Raw genomic sequence first — 22,068 nt, 5'->3', positions numbered from 1 at the left:
GTTAATAGCTGAGTGCAAACTGTCTGCACCACCCGGGGACCAGAAAGAAAGACAAGGTAATAAGAAAAGAAATTGGGCAACACAAGTCTCGAGAGATGAAGGGCCTCACCACCCCAGCTCCCGGCGGCCCTGCGGAGACCAGCATAGCCTTTCAAGAATGACTTAGCGGCTGGTTCGACTGCGGAGAGCTGGCAGGTAGCAACCTGTCAGGACAAAGTCCCTGCTGGAGGAAAGCAAACCTCCCGTAAATCCTCAGCAGCCCACAGCCCTCGGCCCAGGCCCGCACCTTCGTCTTGTCCTTGAGGTCCAGGGACTCCATGGGCCTGTTCTGCCGCTGCCCGACAATCTCCAGCAGGTTGTCGTAGTTGGTGGTCAGCACCATGGTGCCACGCTCCATCAGGCCAAGGACGCACTGCAGCACCAGTGGCTTCTGGATGTGCTGCTCCAGGCTGTCAAAGACCTCCATCAGGCAGTCCTGGAAGAAGCTGGGCTTGGTGTCACCGGTGCGCTACGGAAAGGCAGAACGCCAGTTACGAGGACGTCGGCCTTTGACAACCTCCGTGCACCTAAGCAGGTGGTATTCTGGGTGCGAGGAACACAGCCATGAAACACCAACCACTGACCTCATGGAGTTTATGACGGCTCCAGAGGAGGGAGACAGAGAATGGGCAAACAGGGATGACAGGCCGGATAGGGACCACGGCTGTGGGAAAAGCAAAGCAGAAAGGAGGGCAGGCAGGGCTGGGCGAGGGTGGCGGGGCCGGAGGCAGACCAGTGGAGGGAAACAACGGGAAGTGATGGCAGAGAGGGACCTGAACCAGACCTTGGGCCTTGACCACCAGGCCTCAGACCCCAGCCTTCCCCGGAGAGCTGCAGCGGTACTGGCTTTCTCGTTCTTGGTGGCACAACAAAGGGTGTGTCTCCATCAATGCACCTTCAACAGATGACAGCGCTGCAGAGACCGCTGAGAGACAGTGCTGCAGGGACTGCTGGGAGTCAACAAGATGGCTTTGCCTGGGCCTCTGCATTCAGCACCAAGGCCCTGGATGCCTGGACAAGGGCAGTTTCAGGACAGTGGTGGGGGCACAAGCCTGCCTGGAGTGGGTCCATGAGAAAAGGATAGTAACTGGCCACAACGGGTACAAACAGCTCTTTTGAAGAGTTTTGCTCTTAAGATGGGGGTGGTAGAGAGGAGGACGTAGGGGTGGAGAGATCTCATGCGCTCCCAGGAAGGTACCCCGGCCTGGCCTCTGTCTCCCCGCGGGATGGCCACGGAGCCCAGGGGTGCACTGCCTTGCAGTGACTCCACCTAGCCCTCCCCACCTGGCCGTCTGTCAGAATTCACCCTGTCATCGTGCCCTTTGTCCCTGTGTAAGTTGGTCGTCATGAAAAGCCAGATTACCACTCTCCCCATAAGGCTCTGGGTACCCCCTTTCCTGACACTCTCCCACCCTCCCGATTCCAAAGCCCTCCCACTATTCCCAGTGGAGCTCAGAGGCTGTCGGCAGCAACATCTCCCATCTTCACCCTCCCATGTGGGTGCTTATCTTCTTCCTCAGCTGAACCAGGCGGCCTGCTCCCCCAAGTCCCCCAAGCAGGGGCTGGTCCCCACATCCCTGTGTCCTCCCCCAAGTCCCCCAGACGGGGGCTGCTCCCCATGTCCCTGTGCCCTCCCCCAAGTCCCCCAGGCGGGGGCTGCTCCCCACATCCCTGTGCCCTCCAAGTCCCCCAGGCGGGGGCTGCTCCCCACATCCCTGTGCCCTCCCCCAAGCCCCCCAGGTGGGGGCTGCTCCCCACGTCCCTGTGCCCTCCCCCAAGTCCCCCAGGCAGGGGCTGCTCCCCACATCCCTATGCCCCTGGGCCTGACACTGCTGCTGCTAGATGATCTGCCTCCCTCCCCTGACGGCTGGCCACCCCCCTTGTCGCAGGAACAGAGACTCCTGGGTCTCGCCCCTCACCCCCTGGAGACTTCAGCTCCCAGCTCGCCATTACCCCCTCCAGCTGTACTTCTGTCACAGTTTGTAGGTGTTCACGCCCACTTAGACCATCTTTTCTGCACCAGGGCCTCCAAAGTCCTCCGTTAGTCTCCCCAGTAACAGTCCCATCTCAGCCATCCCACCGACGGTCACACCCCAGATTTCATCCTTACCAAGAGCTCTGGTCCAGTCTCCCCATCTCCAACCACTCCTTCCTGTCCGCCCAACTCTCCTGCACCCCAGCTCCCATGAAAACCTCACCCCACCAAGACCACCAGATGCTGACTCTACTACCTTCTCACTGGCCCTCACTGCCCCAATGCCCTCCCTACTCCCACCAACCAGCTGGGGTCCCAGACTCTTATCACTTCACCACTCTCTTGGCTACGCGCCCAACTTCCTTGCCCTTCTTTGCTTTGTTGGGATTCTCTGGCAAAACTCCAACCCTGATCAACCCAACTCTCCACTTTCTCCACATCTGTCCTCAAGACCCCAGCCCCCATCAACCCAACTCTGCACGTCCCACACTTGTCCTCAAAACGGATGGACGTGCAGGGAGAACACCCCATGCTGACTGGCCTCACTGTAGCTCTTTTTATGAAAGTTCTCAAAAAATACACAACAGCAGAGAGGGCAGTAGAATGAGGCTCCAAACACTCATCCCCGAGATGAACCCACTTCCGGCCAATGTGGCCTCTGCTCACAGAGGGACCTCGTCTCAAACGGGCCCTCAGAGCTGCCCAGCAATCCTATGCATTTCCCTGCACCACTGACTCTGTCGTCTTCTTCTGATGGGTTGGTCAGCTCTTTTTATAAAGGGCCAGATAGTAAATATTTTAGGCTTTGCAGGCCATACGCTCTATTGCAAATACTCTGCACAGAAGCAGGAAAGCCCCACAGCCTGCTGAAATGAATGGGCGTGGCTGCGTCCAATGAGGCTTTACCTACAAAAACAGGCAGCAGACTGGATCGCTTGCAGGCCACAGACTGCCAGCCCTGCTCTGATACACTGGCCCATATCAACAGACACTCGTGTTTGTTAGCATCACCCAAACTGAAGTCCTCTCCTGGACTCTGGTAAACCTAGGTACTGTCAGATACGCTCAAGTCCACCCCCAACTCATGGCAACCCCACGCACGAAAGAATGAAATGCTGCCCAGTCCTGGGCCATGCCCATGATCAGATGCGGATCAACCATTGTGATCACAGGGTTTTCACGGGCTGATTTCAGAAGTAGATTGCCAGGCCCTGGACGCTCTGCTAAAACCTGTTCAGCATCACAGCAACATGCAAGCCTCCCCCAACAGACGCAGGGTGACTGAACATGGGGTGCACTGGCCGGATACTGAGACCAGGCCTCCAGCGTGGGAGCCATGTCTACCGCTGAGCCATAGAGCCGCGTGTCAAACTCCAGCCAATGAGACGGAAACAGAAGTGACATGTGACTTCTGTGTCAGGCCCTTGGAGATGACTTCCACTTTCCCCTCACAGGCCGGAGCATGCTTGTCATGGCAGGAGCTGCAACAGCTATCTTAGGGTCTGAGAAGGATGCTGCAAGTTGAAGGAGCAGAGGACAGACGGGAGCCTGGGCCCCAACACTGTGAACTCCGTGCTCACCACACTTGTACATGAGAAACAGAAAGAGCTGAGCCGCTAGACCTTTAGGTCTTCTTCAATCCAAGTCCAAGCAATGAGAAGAAGCCTACCACAGCCTCCGCCACACTGTCCAGCTTCCCGGCACTGGGGTCTCCATGTTGTGGCTGACCTTCACTGCACCTGCTCCCACAGAGGACACGGCCTCACCTGTCACTGCACCTGCTCCCACAGAAGACACGGCCTCACCCGTCACTGCACCTGCTCCCACGGAGGACACGGCCTCACCTGTCACTGCACCTGCTCCCACAGAAGACACTGCCTCACCTGTCACTGCACCTGCTCCCACGGAGGACACGGCCTCACCTGTCACTGCACCTGCCCCACGGAGGACACGTCCTCACCTGTCACTGCACCTGCTCCCACGGAGGACACGGCCTCACCTGTCACTGCACCTGCCCCATGGAGGACACGTCCTCACCTGTCACTGCACCTGCTCCCACAGAGGACACGGCCTCACCTGTCACTGCACCTGCTCCCACGGAGGACACGGCCTCACCTGTCACTGCACCTGCTCCCACGGAGGACACGCCCTCACCTGTCACTGCACCTGCCCCACGGAGGACACGTCCTCACCTGTCCCTGCGCCTGCCCCATGGAGGACACGTCCTCACCTGTCACTGCACCTGTTCTCACGGAGGACACGCCCTCATCTACCACTACACCTGCTCCCATGGGGAACCCACCCTGACCTGTCATTGCACTGGCCCCATGGAGGGCCCGCCCTCACCTGTCACCTCACCTGCCCCATGGAGGACACGCCCTCACCTGTCACCGCACCTGCCCCATGGAGGACCCACCGCACCTGTCACTGCACCTGCCCCACAGAGGACCCACCTCACCTGTCACTGCACCTGCCCTGTGGAGGACCCAGCCATGCACCTAAGGCCAAGCTCCCTCACGCACCACTCTAGCACTGTCTCTTACAGAACCGATGACCTTCCTCTCTCCTGGATCACGTCCACTAGCCCACAGAAAGCTATCTCCACCATCTTGCAACATTTTCTAAGAACAACTCATCATCTGAAGAGATGTGGCCGGCGTGCTGAGACCAAGACACACCTAGAGGTCCCTCCTCCACCCAACAAACAGAAAACCACCAAATTCACACCCAGTGGCACATAACGACACCCCAGACCTGTCGCCTGCCCAGGTTCCATTTAGCCCCACGCAGTACCTGGCATGTTCTGTGTGTCAAAAGATGACACTGACAGATGAGAGGATTTTGGGCTCCTGCTCAGCTGAGTCTGCCATGAAGCGAACACAGCACAGGCCCGAAGCAAATTAACATCAAATCCAGACTCACCCGCATGGCCCAGAACCAGGGTCGGCCCCGTGGGACCTGCAGTACTCGCCAGAAAGACTCACCCGCATGGCCCAGAACCAGGGTCACCCCGTGGGACCTGCAGTACTCGTCAGAAAGACTCACCCACATGGCCCAGAATGAGGGTCAGCCCCGTGGGACCTGCAGTACTTGTCAGAAAGACACACCCGCATGGCCCAGAACCAGGGTCGGCCCCATGCGACCTGCAGTACTCATCAGAAAGACTCACCCGCATGGCCCAGAACCAGGGTCACCCTGTGGGACCTGCAGTACTCATCAGGAAGACTCAACTGCATGGCCCAGAACCAGGGTCGCCCCGTGGGACCTGCAGTACTTGTCAGAAAGACTCACCGGTGACATCTTACGGATGAGGTCGTGGGCAACAACCAGCAGGTCCCGGTCCTTGGTCATCTTCCTCCGGAACTCGGCGATGTCCCCAGGATGCAACACCTCCAGCTGCTCCGCAGCCTCGATGACAGCCTCGATGCAGCCTCGCCAGGAGCACAGCGCAGGGATGCCTGGGGCCACGGCCGCGCTGACACCTGTCCCGATGACCAGGAGCAGTTCCTGTGGCTGTTTCCGGATGAGGCTTTTCAAAAACTTTCTACTCACAACAGGGAAGGAGAGAATGAACGCCAACGTGGAAATACTGCGACCACACAGAGAATATCACTATCGCCTGCCCAGGTTCCATTTAGCCCCACGCGGCACCTGGGAACGTCTAATACAGCCTGCAGGGCACACATCGGTGTTTTCCCTACTCTACCCCACGGTGGGAGGACAGTCTGGGCTGTCTCCTTTACGTCTTTACTTTACATGGGCTAGCCTCAATTGAAAGGTGCCCTGGTGGCACAGTGGTTAAGCGCTCGGCTGTGAACCCAAAGGTCCGCGTTTTGAGCCCACCAGCAGCTCCATGGGAGAGAGATGTGGCAGTCTGCTTCCATAAAGATTACAGCCTTGGAAACCCCATGGAGCAGTTCTCTGTCCTACGGGGCTGCTATGAGTCAAAATTAACTTGGCACCGGGTTAGTCTCGTTTCCTAAAGGACCTGGGGGCAGCTGTGTCTTATTCATCTTGAGTCTCCCACAGTGCTAAGCACATATCTAAGTGACACATAGCTGTGAATAAAAAGCTCAGCACTCTTCACTTCTCTGGAGCTGCAGAGAGACTGTAAATACGAACTGTGACGACAAATGATCCCTGCCTGCAGTGAGAGATATGCAGGTTCCCGGCACCACCTACCGCAGCGCGTTTCAGGCCAGCGCCCCCTTCTCTGGCTGCCTCCTCACACGCAAAGCCTGCTGGTCATCTTCAGCCAAGAACTCTTTCCCGCTAAGCGGGGCGCCCGAGTCATAGACAAGGCCACTCTAGCTACTTGCTGCTTGGTTTGGAAGCTAGGCTGTGGGGCACTGGGGTAGAAAACTGCCTTCTGGAATGTTTCTTTTGTTGAAGCAAAACGCAGCGGACAGCCCCCTTAAGGCCCCCTCCAGACCCACGGGGTCCAGAGCAACGCAGGTGCTAAGCACCATGTGGGCAGACCCGAGGGGTGCTGCGTGAGGTCAATCAGCTTGAAGGCATGGGTGACTATTTACCTTGACTTCTGTTCACTTCTATTTGTTGGCTTTTCCACTGAATCCATCTGTGAACCCTAAAGAGAAAAATCAGTCAGAAGCAATTTCTATCCCCCAGGTAAACGTTCTTTGACAATTACCCTGGAAGAGAGTTAAGGTTGGAATTAAAACCAAAGGTCCCGGATCGTTATTTAAATTAGAAGACCTGAAAAATGTCACATGCAAAAAACGTCCATTGAGGATGTTTCCTAAGCCACTGCCCCCAACGCTGTGTGATCTATCAGGCCCGGAGGTTCAGACTCTTGCTGCTCTAACGAGCTCTGAGTGCCATCCGGTGGCGGCTCAGGGCCGGCTGCTCACGCCGGCCCCTATGACCCTATCTCGGAAGAGCTTCCAGGCCTGCAGAGATTCGGCATGAACAAATGACTTACCACAGAAGAAGGAAAATGGCAAGCGGCATAGCGAAGACAAGCCAGACGCTACAACAATGGGCTTGAGCATAACAACGGCTGTGAGGATGGCGGAGGACCGGGAGGTGTTTTCTTCCGGTGTACACAGGGTCACTGCGAGTCGGAACAGACTAGGACGGCACCTGACAACAACACCCGTGCTCTCTGGTACTGTACTTGAGGTGGAGTGTGACACTTTTCACCAAGTCTTGGCAACTGCACTAGCACTGTTTCTGAGGTGTCAGCCCTCCCCTCGGCCATACTTACTTAGATCCAGCCAGGGTTCTAACCGGTTCAGTCCAGTTAGACTCCCCTGCTGAGAATCTGCCTTTCCACCCCAGATACACCGAATCACAATCTACATTTTAACAAGAACCAGAGTAGTTCTCAAAATTTATCATACATATCAGCACAACTGCACTAAACCAGAAGTTAGGAAGTTTCCTGAACACAACCAAACACTTCAAGGGACAGAGTAGCAGGGGCAGGGGTCTGTGGACCATAGTTTCAGGGGACATCTAGGTCAAGTGGCATAACAAAGTTTATGAAGAAAATGTCCTGCACGCAAAGCAATCCTACAAATACAGTAACATTCTTCAAAGAGACGGAAAAACTAATCATTAACTTTATATGGAAAGGGAGGAGGCCCTGGGTAAGTAACACACCACTGAAGAAGAATAAAGCAGGAGAACTCACACTCACACTGCCTGACCTCCGAACCTACCATACAGCTACAGCAGTCAGGACAGCCTGCTACCTGTACAACGACAGATCCATTGACCAATGCAACAGAACTGAGAGCCCACATGTAAACCCATCCACCTATGGTCACCTGATCTTCAACAAGGGCCCAAAGTCCATCAGATGGGAAAAAGGCAGTCTTTTTAACAAAACTGGATGTCCATCTGCAAAAAAATGAAACAGGACCTATACCTCACAGCTTACACAAAAACCAACTCAAAATGGACCAAAGACCTAAATAAAAACCCAAAAACTATAAAGATCAGAGAAGAAAAAATAGTCTCAATGCTAGAGGCCCTAATACAAGGCATTACAGGATACAAACCCTAACTAACAACACACAAACTCCAGAAGATAAGCTAGGTAACTGGGACCGTCTAAAAATTAAACACTTAAGCTCATCAAAAGGCTTCACCACGGCAGAGACTAAGTGGGCAGCTCCTGTCTGAGGCGAGATGAGAAGGCAGAGGGGGACAGGAACTGGGTGAATGGACATGGGAAATACAGGGTGGAGAGGAGTGTGCTGTCACATTGTAGGGGGGGGCAACTAGGGCCACATAACAATGTGTGTATAAGTTTTTATACGAAAAACGGACTTGAATTGTAAGCTTTCACTTAAAGCACAATAAAAATTTTTTAAAATAAGACTTCACCAAAAGACTAAAAAGAGAATCTACAAACTAGGAACAAATTTTTGGCTATTACGAATTCGACAGAGGTCTACTTTCTAAAATCTACAGGAAAATCCAACACCCCTACAACAAAAAGACAAAAAATTCAGTTAAAAAATGGGCAAAGGAAATGAACAGACACTTCACCAAAGAAAACATCCAAGCGGCCAACAGACACGTGAGGAAATGCTTGAGATCACTATCCATTAGAGAAAATGCAAGTCAAAACCACAGTGAGATACCATCTCACCTGGCATTACTGGCACAAAATCAAAAAAAAATAGAAAATAACAAACGTTGGAGACTGCAGTGAGACTGGAACTATGCACTGCTGGTGGGAATACAAAATGGTATAACCACTTTGGAAAACAACAGCACTTCCCTAAAAAGCTAGAAACAGAAAAACCACTGGATCCAGCCAGAAACGAGCTAGATCTGCGCTGCCAAACTATGTCCACATGCTACAGTTTTTCCGAATCACATCCTTCCCTAACCTGGAGCTAATACCACAGACGAGAAAACAGAAAAAGTTCAAATACCCCATAATCCTACTATCTACAAGCAATAACTTGTCAACATTTCTGTATTTTCCTCTAGATTTTCATTTTTTTAATATTATTTGAGATCACAGAGCATATCCATCCTTTTTCACATATTATAACAAACACAATTCCCCTATTTTATTAAAAACTACTCAGAAATCTAAGTGTACGGCTGCATTTATGGGATTCTTATCTACATGCCAATGCAGGACAGTCTCGCGGTAACAATCTAACGATCACCTTGGTGCGTGAAGCTTTTTATATATTTTTAAATTATTTATTTAGAAGAACATCCTGGGGAACGGAATGGCTGAGTTACAGGCTCCACGTCCTGTGAAACAGCTCAGCATGTACTGCCAAACTACTCTCCGGAAAGGTGCCAGCCGAGTGTGGGGCCTGCTGCACACGTCCCCACCAGCTCTGCCTGCAGCCACTGGTTCACAGGGGTCACCTTTGTCTTCCTAATTAGAATCAGGTCACCAAAAGTGATTTTCCAGGGCAGGGAAACAAGGCTTACTCAGGCTATGAGAGCCCTGAAATTTCAGTCCTAAGTGGGATTCTGAAGCCTGTCCCCTAAAGGCGTACACAAAACTTTATGTAGGTACACTGGGCAACCCCCACCCCCATTGGGGAAAGGGCTCAGCGCTTCCATCAAACTCCCAAAGGTGTCTGTGATCTTCCCCCAAGTGTTAAGAAACTACAGTGCGCAGGTGAGGAAATGAGGCCCAAAGGTGTCTGTAACTTGTCCAGGGGAGGCCGGCAGAGTGGGCGTGGGCTGCACCTCCCATTCTCCTTTCTACTGCAGAGTTACAGTCACAGTCACCTACCATCAAGTGGAGTCTGTTTGTCTGTTTTCTGGATCTACTAGAGATTTTCTAAGGAAAACGACAAATTACAGGCTGCCCATTATATACAGTGAAAACTGTGACAGCCAGAACTCGACGGGCCTGCCCTGCTTTTCCAGGTCTCCCAAGTTTTCCGCCTTTGACAGGGTGTAGTCACCACTTTTCTGTAGCTCTCTGTATAGTGTAAAATATTTGTATTTTCCTTCTCTGGCAGGTTTCCGCCTTACACAGGTTCCAGCTTTCAAAGGTTTGACTGTAGTATAAGTCCCAGCAGAAGCAAACCTGGGCCCCAGCCCTGGGTTTCAATGACTAACTATTCACCAGCTGTAGTGGACTGATTTGTGTGTGGCCTTTCCAGCCACGGTCTTGTTAACTCCCACCCAGGTGATTATGTGATAGGGTAACTATGGCCTACCAAGGGAATTGGTCAGTTTTGCTTTAAAAGAGAGCCAATTCCAGAGCAGAGAGGGGGAGCCCACCACCAAGGAAGGAGAGACCCAGCAGCAGGAGACAGCACGGTGGGCTTCCCAGCCCACAGAAGAGAAAGCGGGGTGCCTTTGGGCAGAGACTTAGGGCCAGGGAGAGGCATGCCTGCGAGCACAGCTGGGAAGAGGCTGTCCTGATGGAAGAACTGTATCCTGAGAGTTCCTGAGCCCGAATTCTGTTACTTCTCTAATAAACCCCTTGATGGTGAGCGTGGTCTGTGAGTTCTGTGTGGCCACTGCAATGAATTATCAAACCCAGCAGAGGAGCAGAGTGCTTGAGGGGGGGAACAACTTGTGTCAAAGTTAGTAAAGATGGCAGAGAGAAGAAGCTTGTCTGGCCTTTGCCTCATGGGAGTCAGCCTTGTGCTGCTGATCCCAGTTCTCCTGCCCCCTTGTGGGGTTAGAGGAGGTCAGATGCCACCTCATGCCGTTTTTACAGCAGCCCTCAGTTCTACCAACTATCAAACAGTAACTCTCGCTAACAGACATGGTTCTGTAAGCTGGTGGAGGGGGGGCACTCATGAAAGGTCCTCTGGGAGTTCTAACTGCCAGTTCACTCGGTTCACTCAGCTTGGGCTCCAGCTGTCAATGGGACTGTCCCCCCACTTCCTCTCCGAGCCCCCCACCGCAGAGGGGAACCCAGAGCCCGCTCCTGTCCAAACCTGTATGACAGGTTACTGAGACACTCATCAGCAGACTAATCCAACGCCCCCACCCCTGACTTCCAGAACCATCCACGCTGCTATATATCAAAACAGCTGTTCTCCTGCCTGTGGGAAGGAGCCGCTCATCTCAGCCTTCTGTACAACATTTCAGATTACTTTTTTAAACAGCCACCGGTCAGCCAATGGCTGTTGAGATAGCCCAAGCCCAGAACTTTCAAAATCTCTCCCTAGCTCTTTCCATCGTTGCTCCACTGCTTTTGATTCTCCACACACCAAGGATTCTAGTTACAAAGTCACAACCTAAACACTGCACTTACCCAAACCCAGTACTGCACTTACACACCTGCAAAAAATTGTGACTAGAACTCTTGCCGGCGGCATCTGGGTCCTCCTGAACTGGGAGATTTCAAAGTTTCTCAAAAGAACAAGTTCTCACTATGGGTCCGAACACTTACAAAGCAGGTGGGATCTTGGGATCGGGGGTGGCCGGCTGCTGGTTTGAGTGCCCAAAACAAGGGCCTCTTCCTCATCCAGGGCTCGATGAAGGTGTGGCACTGACCCCTCGGCCAGGACTCCAGTAGAACCACCCAGGTCCCCACCTCGACGGGCAGATGTGCACTATGTACCTTTAAGGATCAAAGGAGCCAGTGTGGGAAGTAACCAATTCTATCCCAACTCAGCACACTCGCCCTGCAATGAAGACCTGCAGAGTTGGCCATATTTAGACATTTGCAGCTCACTCTCCCACCACATGTTTAAAACACCAAGATTTCATTTCCTGTTCTCTCGGCAGCATCCACATCAGAGCCAAATCTCACAATAACCTCAAAATTACTCCAAACCTCCCCTTGTTCTGAAACAAGGCCCAAGTAAGAATTTCAAAAACAACTGCCACCCTCGTCCCGGAAGTTCCTTCTTGCTTTCTACTTCCATCTCCAACACATGCTCCCAAGCTGGGCAGATTCCAGACGGCAGCAACAAAGCCTCTGAGGGGCCTTTTAGAAGCTGTATCTTTGGTTTCCTTGGTGACTGCCTTGTCACCAGGGTGCAGGCCCAGAGCCAGATCATCCTAGCAAGCCATGTTTCCCCAGCACTTATCAGCGTTTTCTGCAAGCAGCATCAGGCCCCAAGGCAGATGCCTGTAAGCAGTTCCTACCTTCTGTATCTGAAGCCACAAATACAGTCTGAAGAGGGTGTTTCCTGCTTAGAAGCTGAGATCACCAGGACTTTATGAACTACACACAGAGTCGTTTGAGACTGCCTTATTTGAATTCCCGGCACTAAAAAGGGTTCCTCAAACCGAGGCCAATGCAAAACACAATAAACTACAAAAACTGAACTTGTCATTTACAGGTGGCACAAAAAGCCCTCCCTCACAGGGTAGACTGTTAATGACCCACCTGCCCCCATGCCTCCTGCTGTCCACACAGTCTCCTCACACACAGACTTGAGGCTTGGTCATGAGAACTCTTTGGCCAACCAGATATGGACAAACGTGAAGCAAGAAAGAGTTTGATAAAACACTTTGATACCGGAGCTGCTTCTTGGAACTTGGCCTTGTAAAGCCCTATCTCACCTCCTGGGAGGATGTAGGCCACGTGGTGGCGAGCCAGGCACACTGGTTGACAGCAGCACCTGAGCGAGGCTACCTGGGCTGGTTAGCCCACCAAGCAGCAGGTGACTGGAACTCAGGAGCAACCCACTGAGCCCACCCTGTGAGCAGGGAACTGGCTGGCGTCTTGGTCGCTGCAGTCTCAAACACCCATGACCACCACTCATTGCAATGAAGAGCACGGGGGTGGGACAGGAGGAAGAGACTGTGAAGCGAAAAAAAAAAAAAAAAAGAGTGGATTAACAAGTAACAGAGTGTCCATAAGTTTTGAGGGGGAGAGAAGGAAAAAGTCTTTGACAAGAGTAGTAACTATTAAAGGTGATCTAATGAAAATCAAAGACAGTGGCCTTCAGTATGGATTGCACCTCAACATAAAGAAAACAAAAATTCTCACAACTGGATCAATAAGCAACATCCTGATAAACGGAGAAAAGATTGAAGTTGTCAAGGATTTCATTTTACTTGGATCCATAATCAACAGCTGTAGAAGGAGCAGTCAAGAAATCAAAAGACACATTGCATTGGGTAAATCTGCTGCAAAGGACCTCTTCAAAATGCTGAAAAGCAAAGATGCCACCTTGAAGACTAAGGTGCGCCTGACCCAAGCCATGGTATTTTCAATCGCATCATATGCATGTGAAAGCTGGACAATGAATAAGGAAGACCGAAGAAGAATTGACGCCTTTGAATTGTGGTGTTGGCGAAGGATACTGAATATACCATGGACTGCCAAAAGAACGAACAAATTTGTCTTAGAAGTACAACCAGAATGCTCCTTAGAAGCAAGGATGGCGAGACTGCATCTTACATACTTTGGACATGTTGTCAGGAGGGATCAGTCCCTGAAGAAGGACATCATGCTTGGCAGAGTACAGGGTCAGCGGAAAAGAGGAAGACCCTCAACGAGGCGGATTGACACAGTGGCTGCAACAGTGAGCTCAAGCATAACAACGATTGTAAGGATGGTGTAGGACCTGGCAGTGTTTCGTTCTCTTGTGCATGGGGTCACTATGAGTCGGAACTGACTCAACAGCACCTAACAACCACAAAAACTCTAGTTAAAATTACTCAGCTTCTGGGTTGTGGTTTCATGGCACATCCTAGTTAATTAGCCTGATATCATGTTTAGTGCTTCTGTTCTACCTCCTAGTTCACTATGTAGTACCTGGGGTCTTAAAAGCCTGTACAGGTGGCCATCCAAGGCACAACAACTGGTCTCTATATGCCTGGAACAACAGAGGAAGGGATCAGGAATAAGAGCAGAAAATGGAACGTGTGGCTGATTGCCTCCACGAACAACTGCCTCCTTTGCCACGAGACCAGGAGAACGGGATGGTGCCCGGCTACCATTACTGAACATTTTGTTCAAGGATTCTAAAGAATCCTTGATCAAAAGGGGAAAATGCAGGACAGAATTTCAAAGTCTCATAGACTCCAGACTTCCTGGAGCCACAGAGGCTAGATGAACCCCCAAAACTATTGTCCTGAGATAATCTTTAAATCTTAAACCAAAAGTATTTCCTGAAGTCTTCTTAAAACCAAACAATAGTTTAGCTGAACAAGTAAAAAACATCTGCCACGGACATTACGCTCTTCTAAGAACTATCTACAGTAGTTCTCCCTTATCTGCGGGAGATATGTTCTAGGACCACCAGTGGATATCTGAAACTGTGGACAGTACCAGGCTCTACATAGACTATGTTTTTTCCTATACGTACATAGCTATGATTAATTGATAAATTAGATACAGTAAGAGGTTAACAACAAGAACTTATAATGAAACAGAACAATTATTAGGTAAAATAACACCAGCATTGCAATATTTGGAGAGTTCATCTGATAACCGAGATGGCTACTAAGTGACTGAGGAGCGGGTAGCGTACAGCGTGGACACAAGGGACTAAGGGATGATTAACCTCCCAGCAGGACGGAGCAGTCCAATGCGAGATTCAAGATTCAGCACGCTACCCAGAACAGCTCGCAATTTAAAACTCATGAATTGTTTGTTTCTGGAATTTTCCATTTAATATTTTCAGACTGAGGTTGACCACAGGTAACTGCAACCACAGAAAGTGGGACCATGGATAAGGGGGGGACTACTGCATATGGGATCAAATTGTCAAGAGCAACTGGAAAGATTAAACGGGAACCTTAGGGGACAATGAGTTTATGTTACTGGTGGAGGAACAACTCAAAAGGAGGGTGAGAATGGCTGCACAACTCTGAGAATTTAATCAATGTCACCGAACTGTACATGTCGAATTGGTGTATGTTCTGCAGTGTGTATTCTCAATAACAACAACAAAATTAAAAAAAAAAAAAAAAAGACAGACTCAGGTCCTCTAGTGAGGGGATGAGATCAGGAAAAGATGAAAAAAAATTCAAGGCAACCAGGTGGCTGTTGTTGCTTTTTGCTGCATGGAGCAAGACTGTTGATAAGGCATCAAACATCAACTTGTCAGCAAGTTCCTGCTGACTGAGCAGAACAGCACCACGGAGCATTTTCTAAAGAAATACCGCGTCATCTACGCTCTCACGGCACAGAAGATAATACTGTCTGGGAAAACGTGGACAAAAAGTGGTTTAGAGCAGCTGGACTCAGAACATGAAGGCTTGAGTGCCTTAATTTATCTTGCTTCTATTTTTCTTTTTATGAATCTACAATACTGATGTGATAGAAACTATGTCTAAATTACTCTAAAACAGATCTTTCAATAAATAAAAACATTCTAAATAATAAAAAATAAAAGAAAATGTAGATTCTGATTCAGTGTATCTGGGGTGGAAATGCAAATTCTCAGTGGGGGTTGGAGCCACCAGAACGGAGCCCTGCTTTAAATTCAGCATCACTTTTCCAAGGCAGTCACCACAAGTACCTATCAGTTCAACCAAGGTTCTGGTAAAGTCTAACCTTGGCTGTTACAAGCAAGGGATCTTCAGAATGGATTGTTTTCTTCCATTTACAGGAGATGCAAAACCTTCATTTGAACACAGGCTACTTAACCAATCAGTCAGAAAAAAATCACAACAAAAAAGGCACTTATTTTGCAATGCTCAAAATGACCAGTGCCAACAGAGCTGCCCAAACCATGAAAACAACAAAACCCACCACTAACAAACTTAAAGGAAACATTTAGTTCAAAAAGCAACATTACTGCTACTTTTTGAGCCCTTACCATATTCCAGGAAAAGTGCTAGGCACCCTACATGCGATATTTCATCGAATCCTCTCAACAACCCTGTAAGCGGATACTATTACTATCCCTCATTTTCCACCCAGAGGGCAAGGCACCTGGCCAAGGCCTGCCACCGAGCCCAACGTCCGTGGTATGCAGCCTTGGGCCTTTCTTCCTAACTTCAATGCTGCTCAGAATGGCAAGCACACCTGATATTTTACTGGGAATCCTGCCACCCATTAAGGCTTTCACTGTTTAATGTGTGTCCAACAGATGTGACATGTCACATAACTCAAGGAGACAGCACTTAGTGATGAGCCAGTAACAGTGAAAGACCCCAAAATGGAGACCAGAACATGCTGACCACCAGTACCCACCCATCCCAAGAGGAGCAGATGTCTGGAATGCACACCTCCGATGGAGCTTAAACTTACAGAGTTTTAGAGCTGGGGGACCTTAAAGATCATGCAATGGCAAGCACCCTCACTTTATAGATGTGAAAACTGAGACCCTGAGAAGCAAAGTGCCTTGGGCAAGGTGCCCACGGCATCAGAGGCAGCTACACTAACTCCTGGCTCATGGCCCACACCCTCCCACCACACAGGCACGGCCCGGTCTGCAGTGATTCCAAAGCTGCGTCTCAGGCGCTCATTTATACCCCATCACCGCCAACTCTTCCCAACTCACAAGCCACCAGTTTAGTCGATCGGCAGCTTCACCTGCTTTCTTTCTCCATTAAGTCTCTAGAAATGCTACGAAGAGCAATAGCTACCGTTAGGAAGGTACCAGAAGCAGGAAGCAGCTTTGGGCAAAACAACCTAAAAACGGTGTTCTGTTTAGCCTATGCTTGCTTATCACACAACTGCCCCAGTTAACTCTGGCACGAACAGATACGGAGGCCTCAACAGGGGCAAACAATGCTGGACTCCAGACGACTTCATTCCCCAGCGTGAAGAAGCTTCAGGTTCTGTGGGGGAAGAAAGCAGGGTGGAGTAGAAAGAGCCCAGCCTGAGAAGTTAAACCTAACTCTGAGGTAACTTTCAAAGCCCTAGTGGCGCAGTGGTTAAGAGCTCATCCGCCAGCTGCTCCTTGGAAACCTTCTGAGACAGTTCTACTCTGTCCTACAGGGTCACTCGACGGCAATGGGTCTGGCTTTTGGTTTCAGGTAACTTTGAACCTATGTGTAAGTTATCAGGAACTTCTAACTTTAACTCAGAAGTTCAGGTTCTAGTTGTACTACTTAATACCTGAGCACGTTGCTTGCCCTCTCTGAGCCTCCATTTCCTTCAGCTGTAAAACAGAAATAACACCTACACCTCACAGGGTTGTTGGGAGCTTGACCGGGATAACACTTAGAAGAACCCAGCCTAGAAGAGCGTGCTGCCCACCACACCTGTGTGTGTGCTGGCTTTAATTAGTTAATATGGAAAACTCAGCTCCTCAGTCACACGAGTCGCACTTGAAGCGCTCTGCAGCCATGCGTGGCTGCCGTAACGGACGGCACACACACACCACAGCTGCATCGTCATCAAGCTCTACTGTACTGGGCTGTCCGTGGGTCGCCCTCTCCCTCACCCAAGTCCAGACTTTCACAAACCAAAGTCCCATTGATTTTCCTTCCTAAATTCCCCTCTAGTCCATACCATCTGCCACCGCCTTAAAGCCCTCACGACTTCTTGTCTGGACTACTGAACACCATCCTGCTTCGGGGGTCAGCCCCTCTAAGCCCTCACTATCGCCAGAGTGGCATCTCTGATGCAAAGCATCTCAACTTGTCTGCTCCGCTTCACCGGCTTTCCATTTCCTCAGGACACCAAGGCCAGCATCAAACGTTGGTGCTCTTGTCCCGTCTCTGAGAACCAGCCCCCTTCTGCCCACTGTGCAGCAAGGGCATCTCCTGTGTGGATGTTAGGCTCACACCCCGCTGAAGCTCTAAGGTGGCCCCTGTGTCCTGTGGGGCAAAGGATGTGACCTCACCTAAAGGGAGTAAGAACTTCCCAAAGTCAGTCAATCCCCAGACAGAAAACTGTAGGCTCGGACAGGGAAGCGCTGAACACCCGTCTTTGGAGTCTAGACTTTAAGAAGCTTGAGGAAGTCACGGCCCCCACTGCCACTATCTTGGTCCCGGTCACCTCCATCACGCCCATCGTCTTGCTTCCTCCAAACGATTCCCCCACTATAGCCGGAGCGACTGTTCAAGACCTCACACACCACGTTTACTCCTTTCTTTAAACCTTCAGTGGCCCCCCACTCCCACCAAGTCCCACGCCCTCCACTTGGCTCAGAAGCTGGCGTCCAGGCCTTGGCCCTCATTAGCCCTTCTTGCCCTCCCCCTCTCATGCCCTGTGCTCTGCAGAGCCCCCCAGTTCCTCCCTTCTCGTCTCCTCTGTGGCACACTGCCCTCATTCCTGTCCACTGGCCAGTTCCCACTTGCCCTCAGTCTCGGCTGGGTCATTCCACACTCAGGGCCTGGGGTAGAAGCAGTAATCCCAGAGAGTGCCAACGCAGGACAGGCCTCAGGGTGCAGGCTGGGATCTCCCCACTGAAGGTGCCCTCCAATAGCAACCTCAGAAAGTTGCATTTGACTTTGACTGAGAGGCAATACATCTCTAGGATGAATCTAAGCCCCGGCCACACTTCACGGCTTCCACAATCTGGTGTGCCTCCTACTTTTCACATCCTCTCCCCTTCACCTGGATTAACCCTGGCAAACCTCTCCTCAGCCTCAAACTTCGAGAATCAGCTCACCTGTTACCTGTCACCTCCTCCCCTCCTAGAAGCCCTCCCTAACACTACCCTTCCTATGACTCTGACCCCTACCTAGCTAAGTTCAATGCGACTGTACTGTTATCATCACTACGTACTTGTCTAACCGCCCCTCCGGCGAGGCCCTGCAAGCAGGGACTGTGTCATCTCTACCTCCAGTGCCAATGCCTGGACCTGTCAGGCATTCAAAAAGCTGTTAGCTCCATGAATAACGAAATTAAGACCCGGAAACAACGTAAAAGCATCCTGTTTTGCCCTAATCCTTCCAGCTGCTTAGTTCTGCCTCCCTGCACTCCACCAGAATCTTCCGTTCGCTCCCTCTCTAGACTGTTTCCCTAGGGCCACAGGAGCCTCACCAAAGAGCATTAAAAGTTAAACATTGTACCTTCTTTGGCTTCAAGGCCACAGTAAACACACCCTGTGCTTGGCTATAAAGTGGCCATCGGGTGACCCATCCCAGGCATCTACTTCTTTTGTATCATCATTAAGAATTCACAAACCCCAGGAATACTTTCACAGATACCCCACAAGTCCACGGACCTCAAGTTGAGAAACCCTGCCCTAGGTGGAGAAGGGGCCAAAAGACGGCTGTGAACACCTCAGGGTGGGTGGTAGAGGCAGAACCAAGAAGCTGATGGGTGGTGTGGAGTGTGGAGTCCCAGGATCTCCTGGGAGCTAAGCAGCAATGGGACCCAGGAAAGGTAGAGGAGTCTACGGAGCCAGGGTCCCTGGAGGAGAGAGAGGAGGTCTCAGGGGTCACGGGGATTCTGAAGACGTCTGGGAACAGGGTGGGGGTGGGGAGAGATCTTGAACAGCCCTAAGGGAATCCTGAGGGTTTCGAGAATCAAGAGTCTTGAGGGGTCACAAGGTCCTGAGGAGGCAGAGGTCCTCAGGGAGTCTCAGAGTCCAGGGGAAAATCTTGAAAGATGTTTGGGCCACTGGGCCCTGAGGGCAATTGGGGCCCGACAGCGGCCAAAGGTTGGTCTTGGGCGCCAGGGGTCCTGAATGGGAATGGGGGGGGGATCCTGAGAGGTTCTCAGGGCCCAGGGGTCCTAAGACGGGGCTGGGGCGGATCCTGAGGGGTTCCGGGGCCAGGGGTCCTGTAGGGGCGGGTCCTCAGGGTTTCTCAGGGAACAGGGGTCCTATAGGGGCGGGTCCTCAGGGAGTCTCGGGGCCAGGGGTCCTGTAGGGGCGGGTCCTCAGGGGGTCTCGGGGCCAGGGGTCCTGTAGGGGCGGGTCCTCAGGGGGTCTCGGGGCCAGGGGTCCTGTAGGGGCGGGTCCTCAGGGGGTCTCGGGGCCAGGGGTCCTGTAGGGGCGGGTCCTCAGGGGGTCTCGGGGCCAGAGGTCCTGCAGGGGCTGGGCGGGTCCTCAGGGGGTCTCCGAGGCTGGGTTCCCGGGGGAATGTTGAGAGGGGGTCTCGGGAGCCGAGGGGCGTCGGGGCCCTGAGGTGGCCCGACATCCCGAGTGTCCGGGGCCCTGAGGGGACCGGGGTGGCTCCTAGGGTCTCGGGGTCCTGAGGTCTGGCGGTGCGGGGACCCCGGGCCGCCCCCGAGCCGAGCCCTCACCTGCGGCGCCGCCGAGACGCGGGTCTGAGCTCGCGCGCCCGCCGTCCCCTCCGCCGTCTCCTCGGCCGCCGACGCCGTCTCGGTCTCCGAGTCCCGGTCTGGCGCGGGGCGGGGCGGGGCGGGCGGCCTGCGGGGAGATGCTGCGCGCGCACCCGGGCCGAGCCGAGCCGGACGCCGCGCCGTCTGCAGCCGCGACGCCCACGTTAGCCGGCTGCGGCGCGCCCTCGGCCTTCCCCCACGCGCCCGCGCTCGCCGCGCGAAGGTTCCGCCCGGAAACTAACGGCCCGCTCCCGCCAGACGCCGGACGCGGGCGAAGGGCGGGGCCAGGACGCGCGTCCCGCCCCTCCGCCCGGACCACGCCCCCTGGAGGCCCCGCCCCGCGGGTGCGGCGCAGGCGCAGTGGGGCGCGGCCGGAGCTCGCGCCTTGGAACCGGCGCCCCAGCCCAGCCTGCTCCGGGCGTGCCGCGGCGGCCCAGGCTCCTGGTCTGCGGAGAGCAGCGGCCAGGTCCTGCAGCACGCTCACGCACAGCCTCGGCCTTCCAAGCGGGGGTCCCGGGTCCCCAGGCACGTCCTGCTTGCCGAGGCCCCGACCCCCGAAAGCAGCCGTCCTCCCCGCGCGCGCGCTCCCCGAGCTTTCCCTCTGCGCACACAGTGCTGGGTAGTACCCGAAATCGCGCACACCTGCTGTCGTCTTTCTCCCACGGGGGTGGAGGTGAGAGCCGGCGGTGGTCCGCCTCGTTCAGCCCTGGGTCCCGAGAGCTAGGACGGGCCAGGGCACGCGGCCGGGGCTCAGAGGCTCGTGCCGCCTGACTCTGCGCGCAGTCGGTGTTCCTCTCGCTCTCCCCTGCTCAGGAAATACCGCTTCCCAGGAGGCTGACCCGGCCAGCTCGGTTTCGCATCCGGGTCTCCCACGTGAGGTGCTGTGAGCTCTCACCTGTGACCCAGGTTCTGTGACGGTAAAACGGGGTGACACTAGTACCCGCCTCTCGAGCTGGCCGAGAGGACTGAGAGCTCTCATATATGGGTTTGGAACAGGGACGCGCACCGGGTGCGTGATCGTATTACTCAGGTGAGCTCCTTCCCTGAACGTGACCACATCACCTCAAAGCCACTTCCTCTTCCCGGCCTTCCTCCATCACCTGCCCTGCCCAAGCCGGAGTTAATCATTACTTCTTCTCTCTTTGGCTTAAAACTGGCTGTCAATCCCCCAGCCCAACAAGGAAGCCCGGCATTTCTAAGGAGACTGATCTTGGGCTTTTCAGCAGCCTGTAAACTTTTGGGGGCCCGGACCACTGTGAACTGGGATGGATGTGGCATCTGTGGGCTTCCTGTGTGGTGCCAGGTAGGCACTTGCCTACACACCTTGTATGCGTGGGTTCATGTAGCCCTCAGAACAACCCTGTGAGGAAGGCACCCTCGTTGTCCCAGTTTAACAGACAGGCAAGCTAGGGACCCTCCAGGTTGCCCAGGTAGTACCCAGCCCACACATTTAACCTCCACTGCATACCTCCCTTCCCCAGACACACAATTGAAATGCAGTACAAATGGGTTCATGAGTGCCTGCTCCTGCGCTGGGGGCTGGGGGCTGGGGACTGTCAGAGGCCAGGCCAAAGCGGGGGCAGGAGGGTGTCCCCTAAGGCCCAGGGTGGCACAGCCAGACTAACCGACCCTCAGGGCAGACCGTACCCGTAACCCGCCAGCCAAATTCAGCCCTATCCGAGGCACAGACTGGAGGCCACCCAAAAACTCTCCCGAGTGGTCTTACAAGCAACAAGGCCAACGGAAGGGACAACTTAGGAAGAAACTCCACCCTACCTCCATGTCCCAGAGAGATGAAGCTCTTCTCTGGTCATGGAAAATTACTGCGTGAGGCACTGCCACCTGGCCACCATGACCATTCTCAGAGTAGATAAGGGGACGATGTGGCAGCTTGGCAAGGGGCCAGCGTGGTGTTTGTGTGTGGACGTGTGTGTCACACATGGCTGTATGCTGCAGGGTGTGAGTGTCTGTGTCCCACCCTCCACAT

General features: G+C 52.9%; 1 protein-coding gene across 3 annotated transcripts in view; it reads right to left on the bottom strand.

Moving 5' to 3' along the window:
• The window catches only part of FAM118A (family with sequence similarity 118 member A), a 34,684-nt gene extending 13,706 nt beyond the window's left edge, over window positions 1-20,978 (bottom strand). The window contains exons 1-4 of one of the 3 annotated variants that reach the window (XM_049884647.1): window positions 20,724-20,978; window positions 6,547-6,602; window positions 5,306-5,558; window positions 287-508 (exon numbers count right to left, since the gene is read on the bottom strand). In XM_049884647.1, coding sequence (XP_049740604.1) covers window positions 287-508; window positions 5,306-5,558; window positions 6,547-6,593 — 522 coding nt within the window. In that variant the 5' untranslated portion in view covers window positions 6,594-6,602; window positions 20,724-20,978. Of the gene's footprint in view, window positions 1-286; window positions 509-5,305; window positions 5,559-6,546; window positions 6,603-6,956; window positions 17,999-20,042; window positions 20,262-20,723 lie in introns of those variants that run through there. The other 2 variants (XM_049884650.1, XM_049884649.1) reach the window with 2 other exon arrangements.
• Window positions 20,979-22,068: the final 1,090 nt, after the last annotated feature.

The sequence above is a fragment of the Elephas maximus genome, chromosome 4, assembly GCF_024166365.1.
Source record: "Elephas maximus indicus isolate mEleMax1 chromosome 4, mEleMax1 primary haplotype, whole genome shotgun sequence".
Taxonomy (NCBI): Eukaryota; Metazoa; Chordata; class Mammalia; order Proboscidea; family Elephantidae; genus Elephas; species Elephas maximus.
This window is presented reverse-complemented; position numbering and strand designations above follow the sequence as displayed.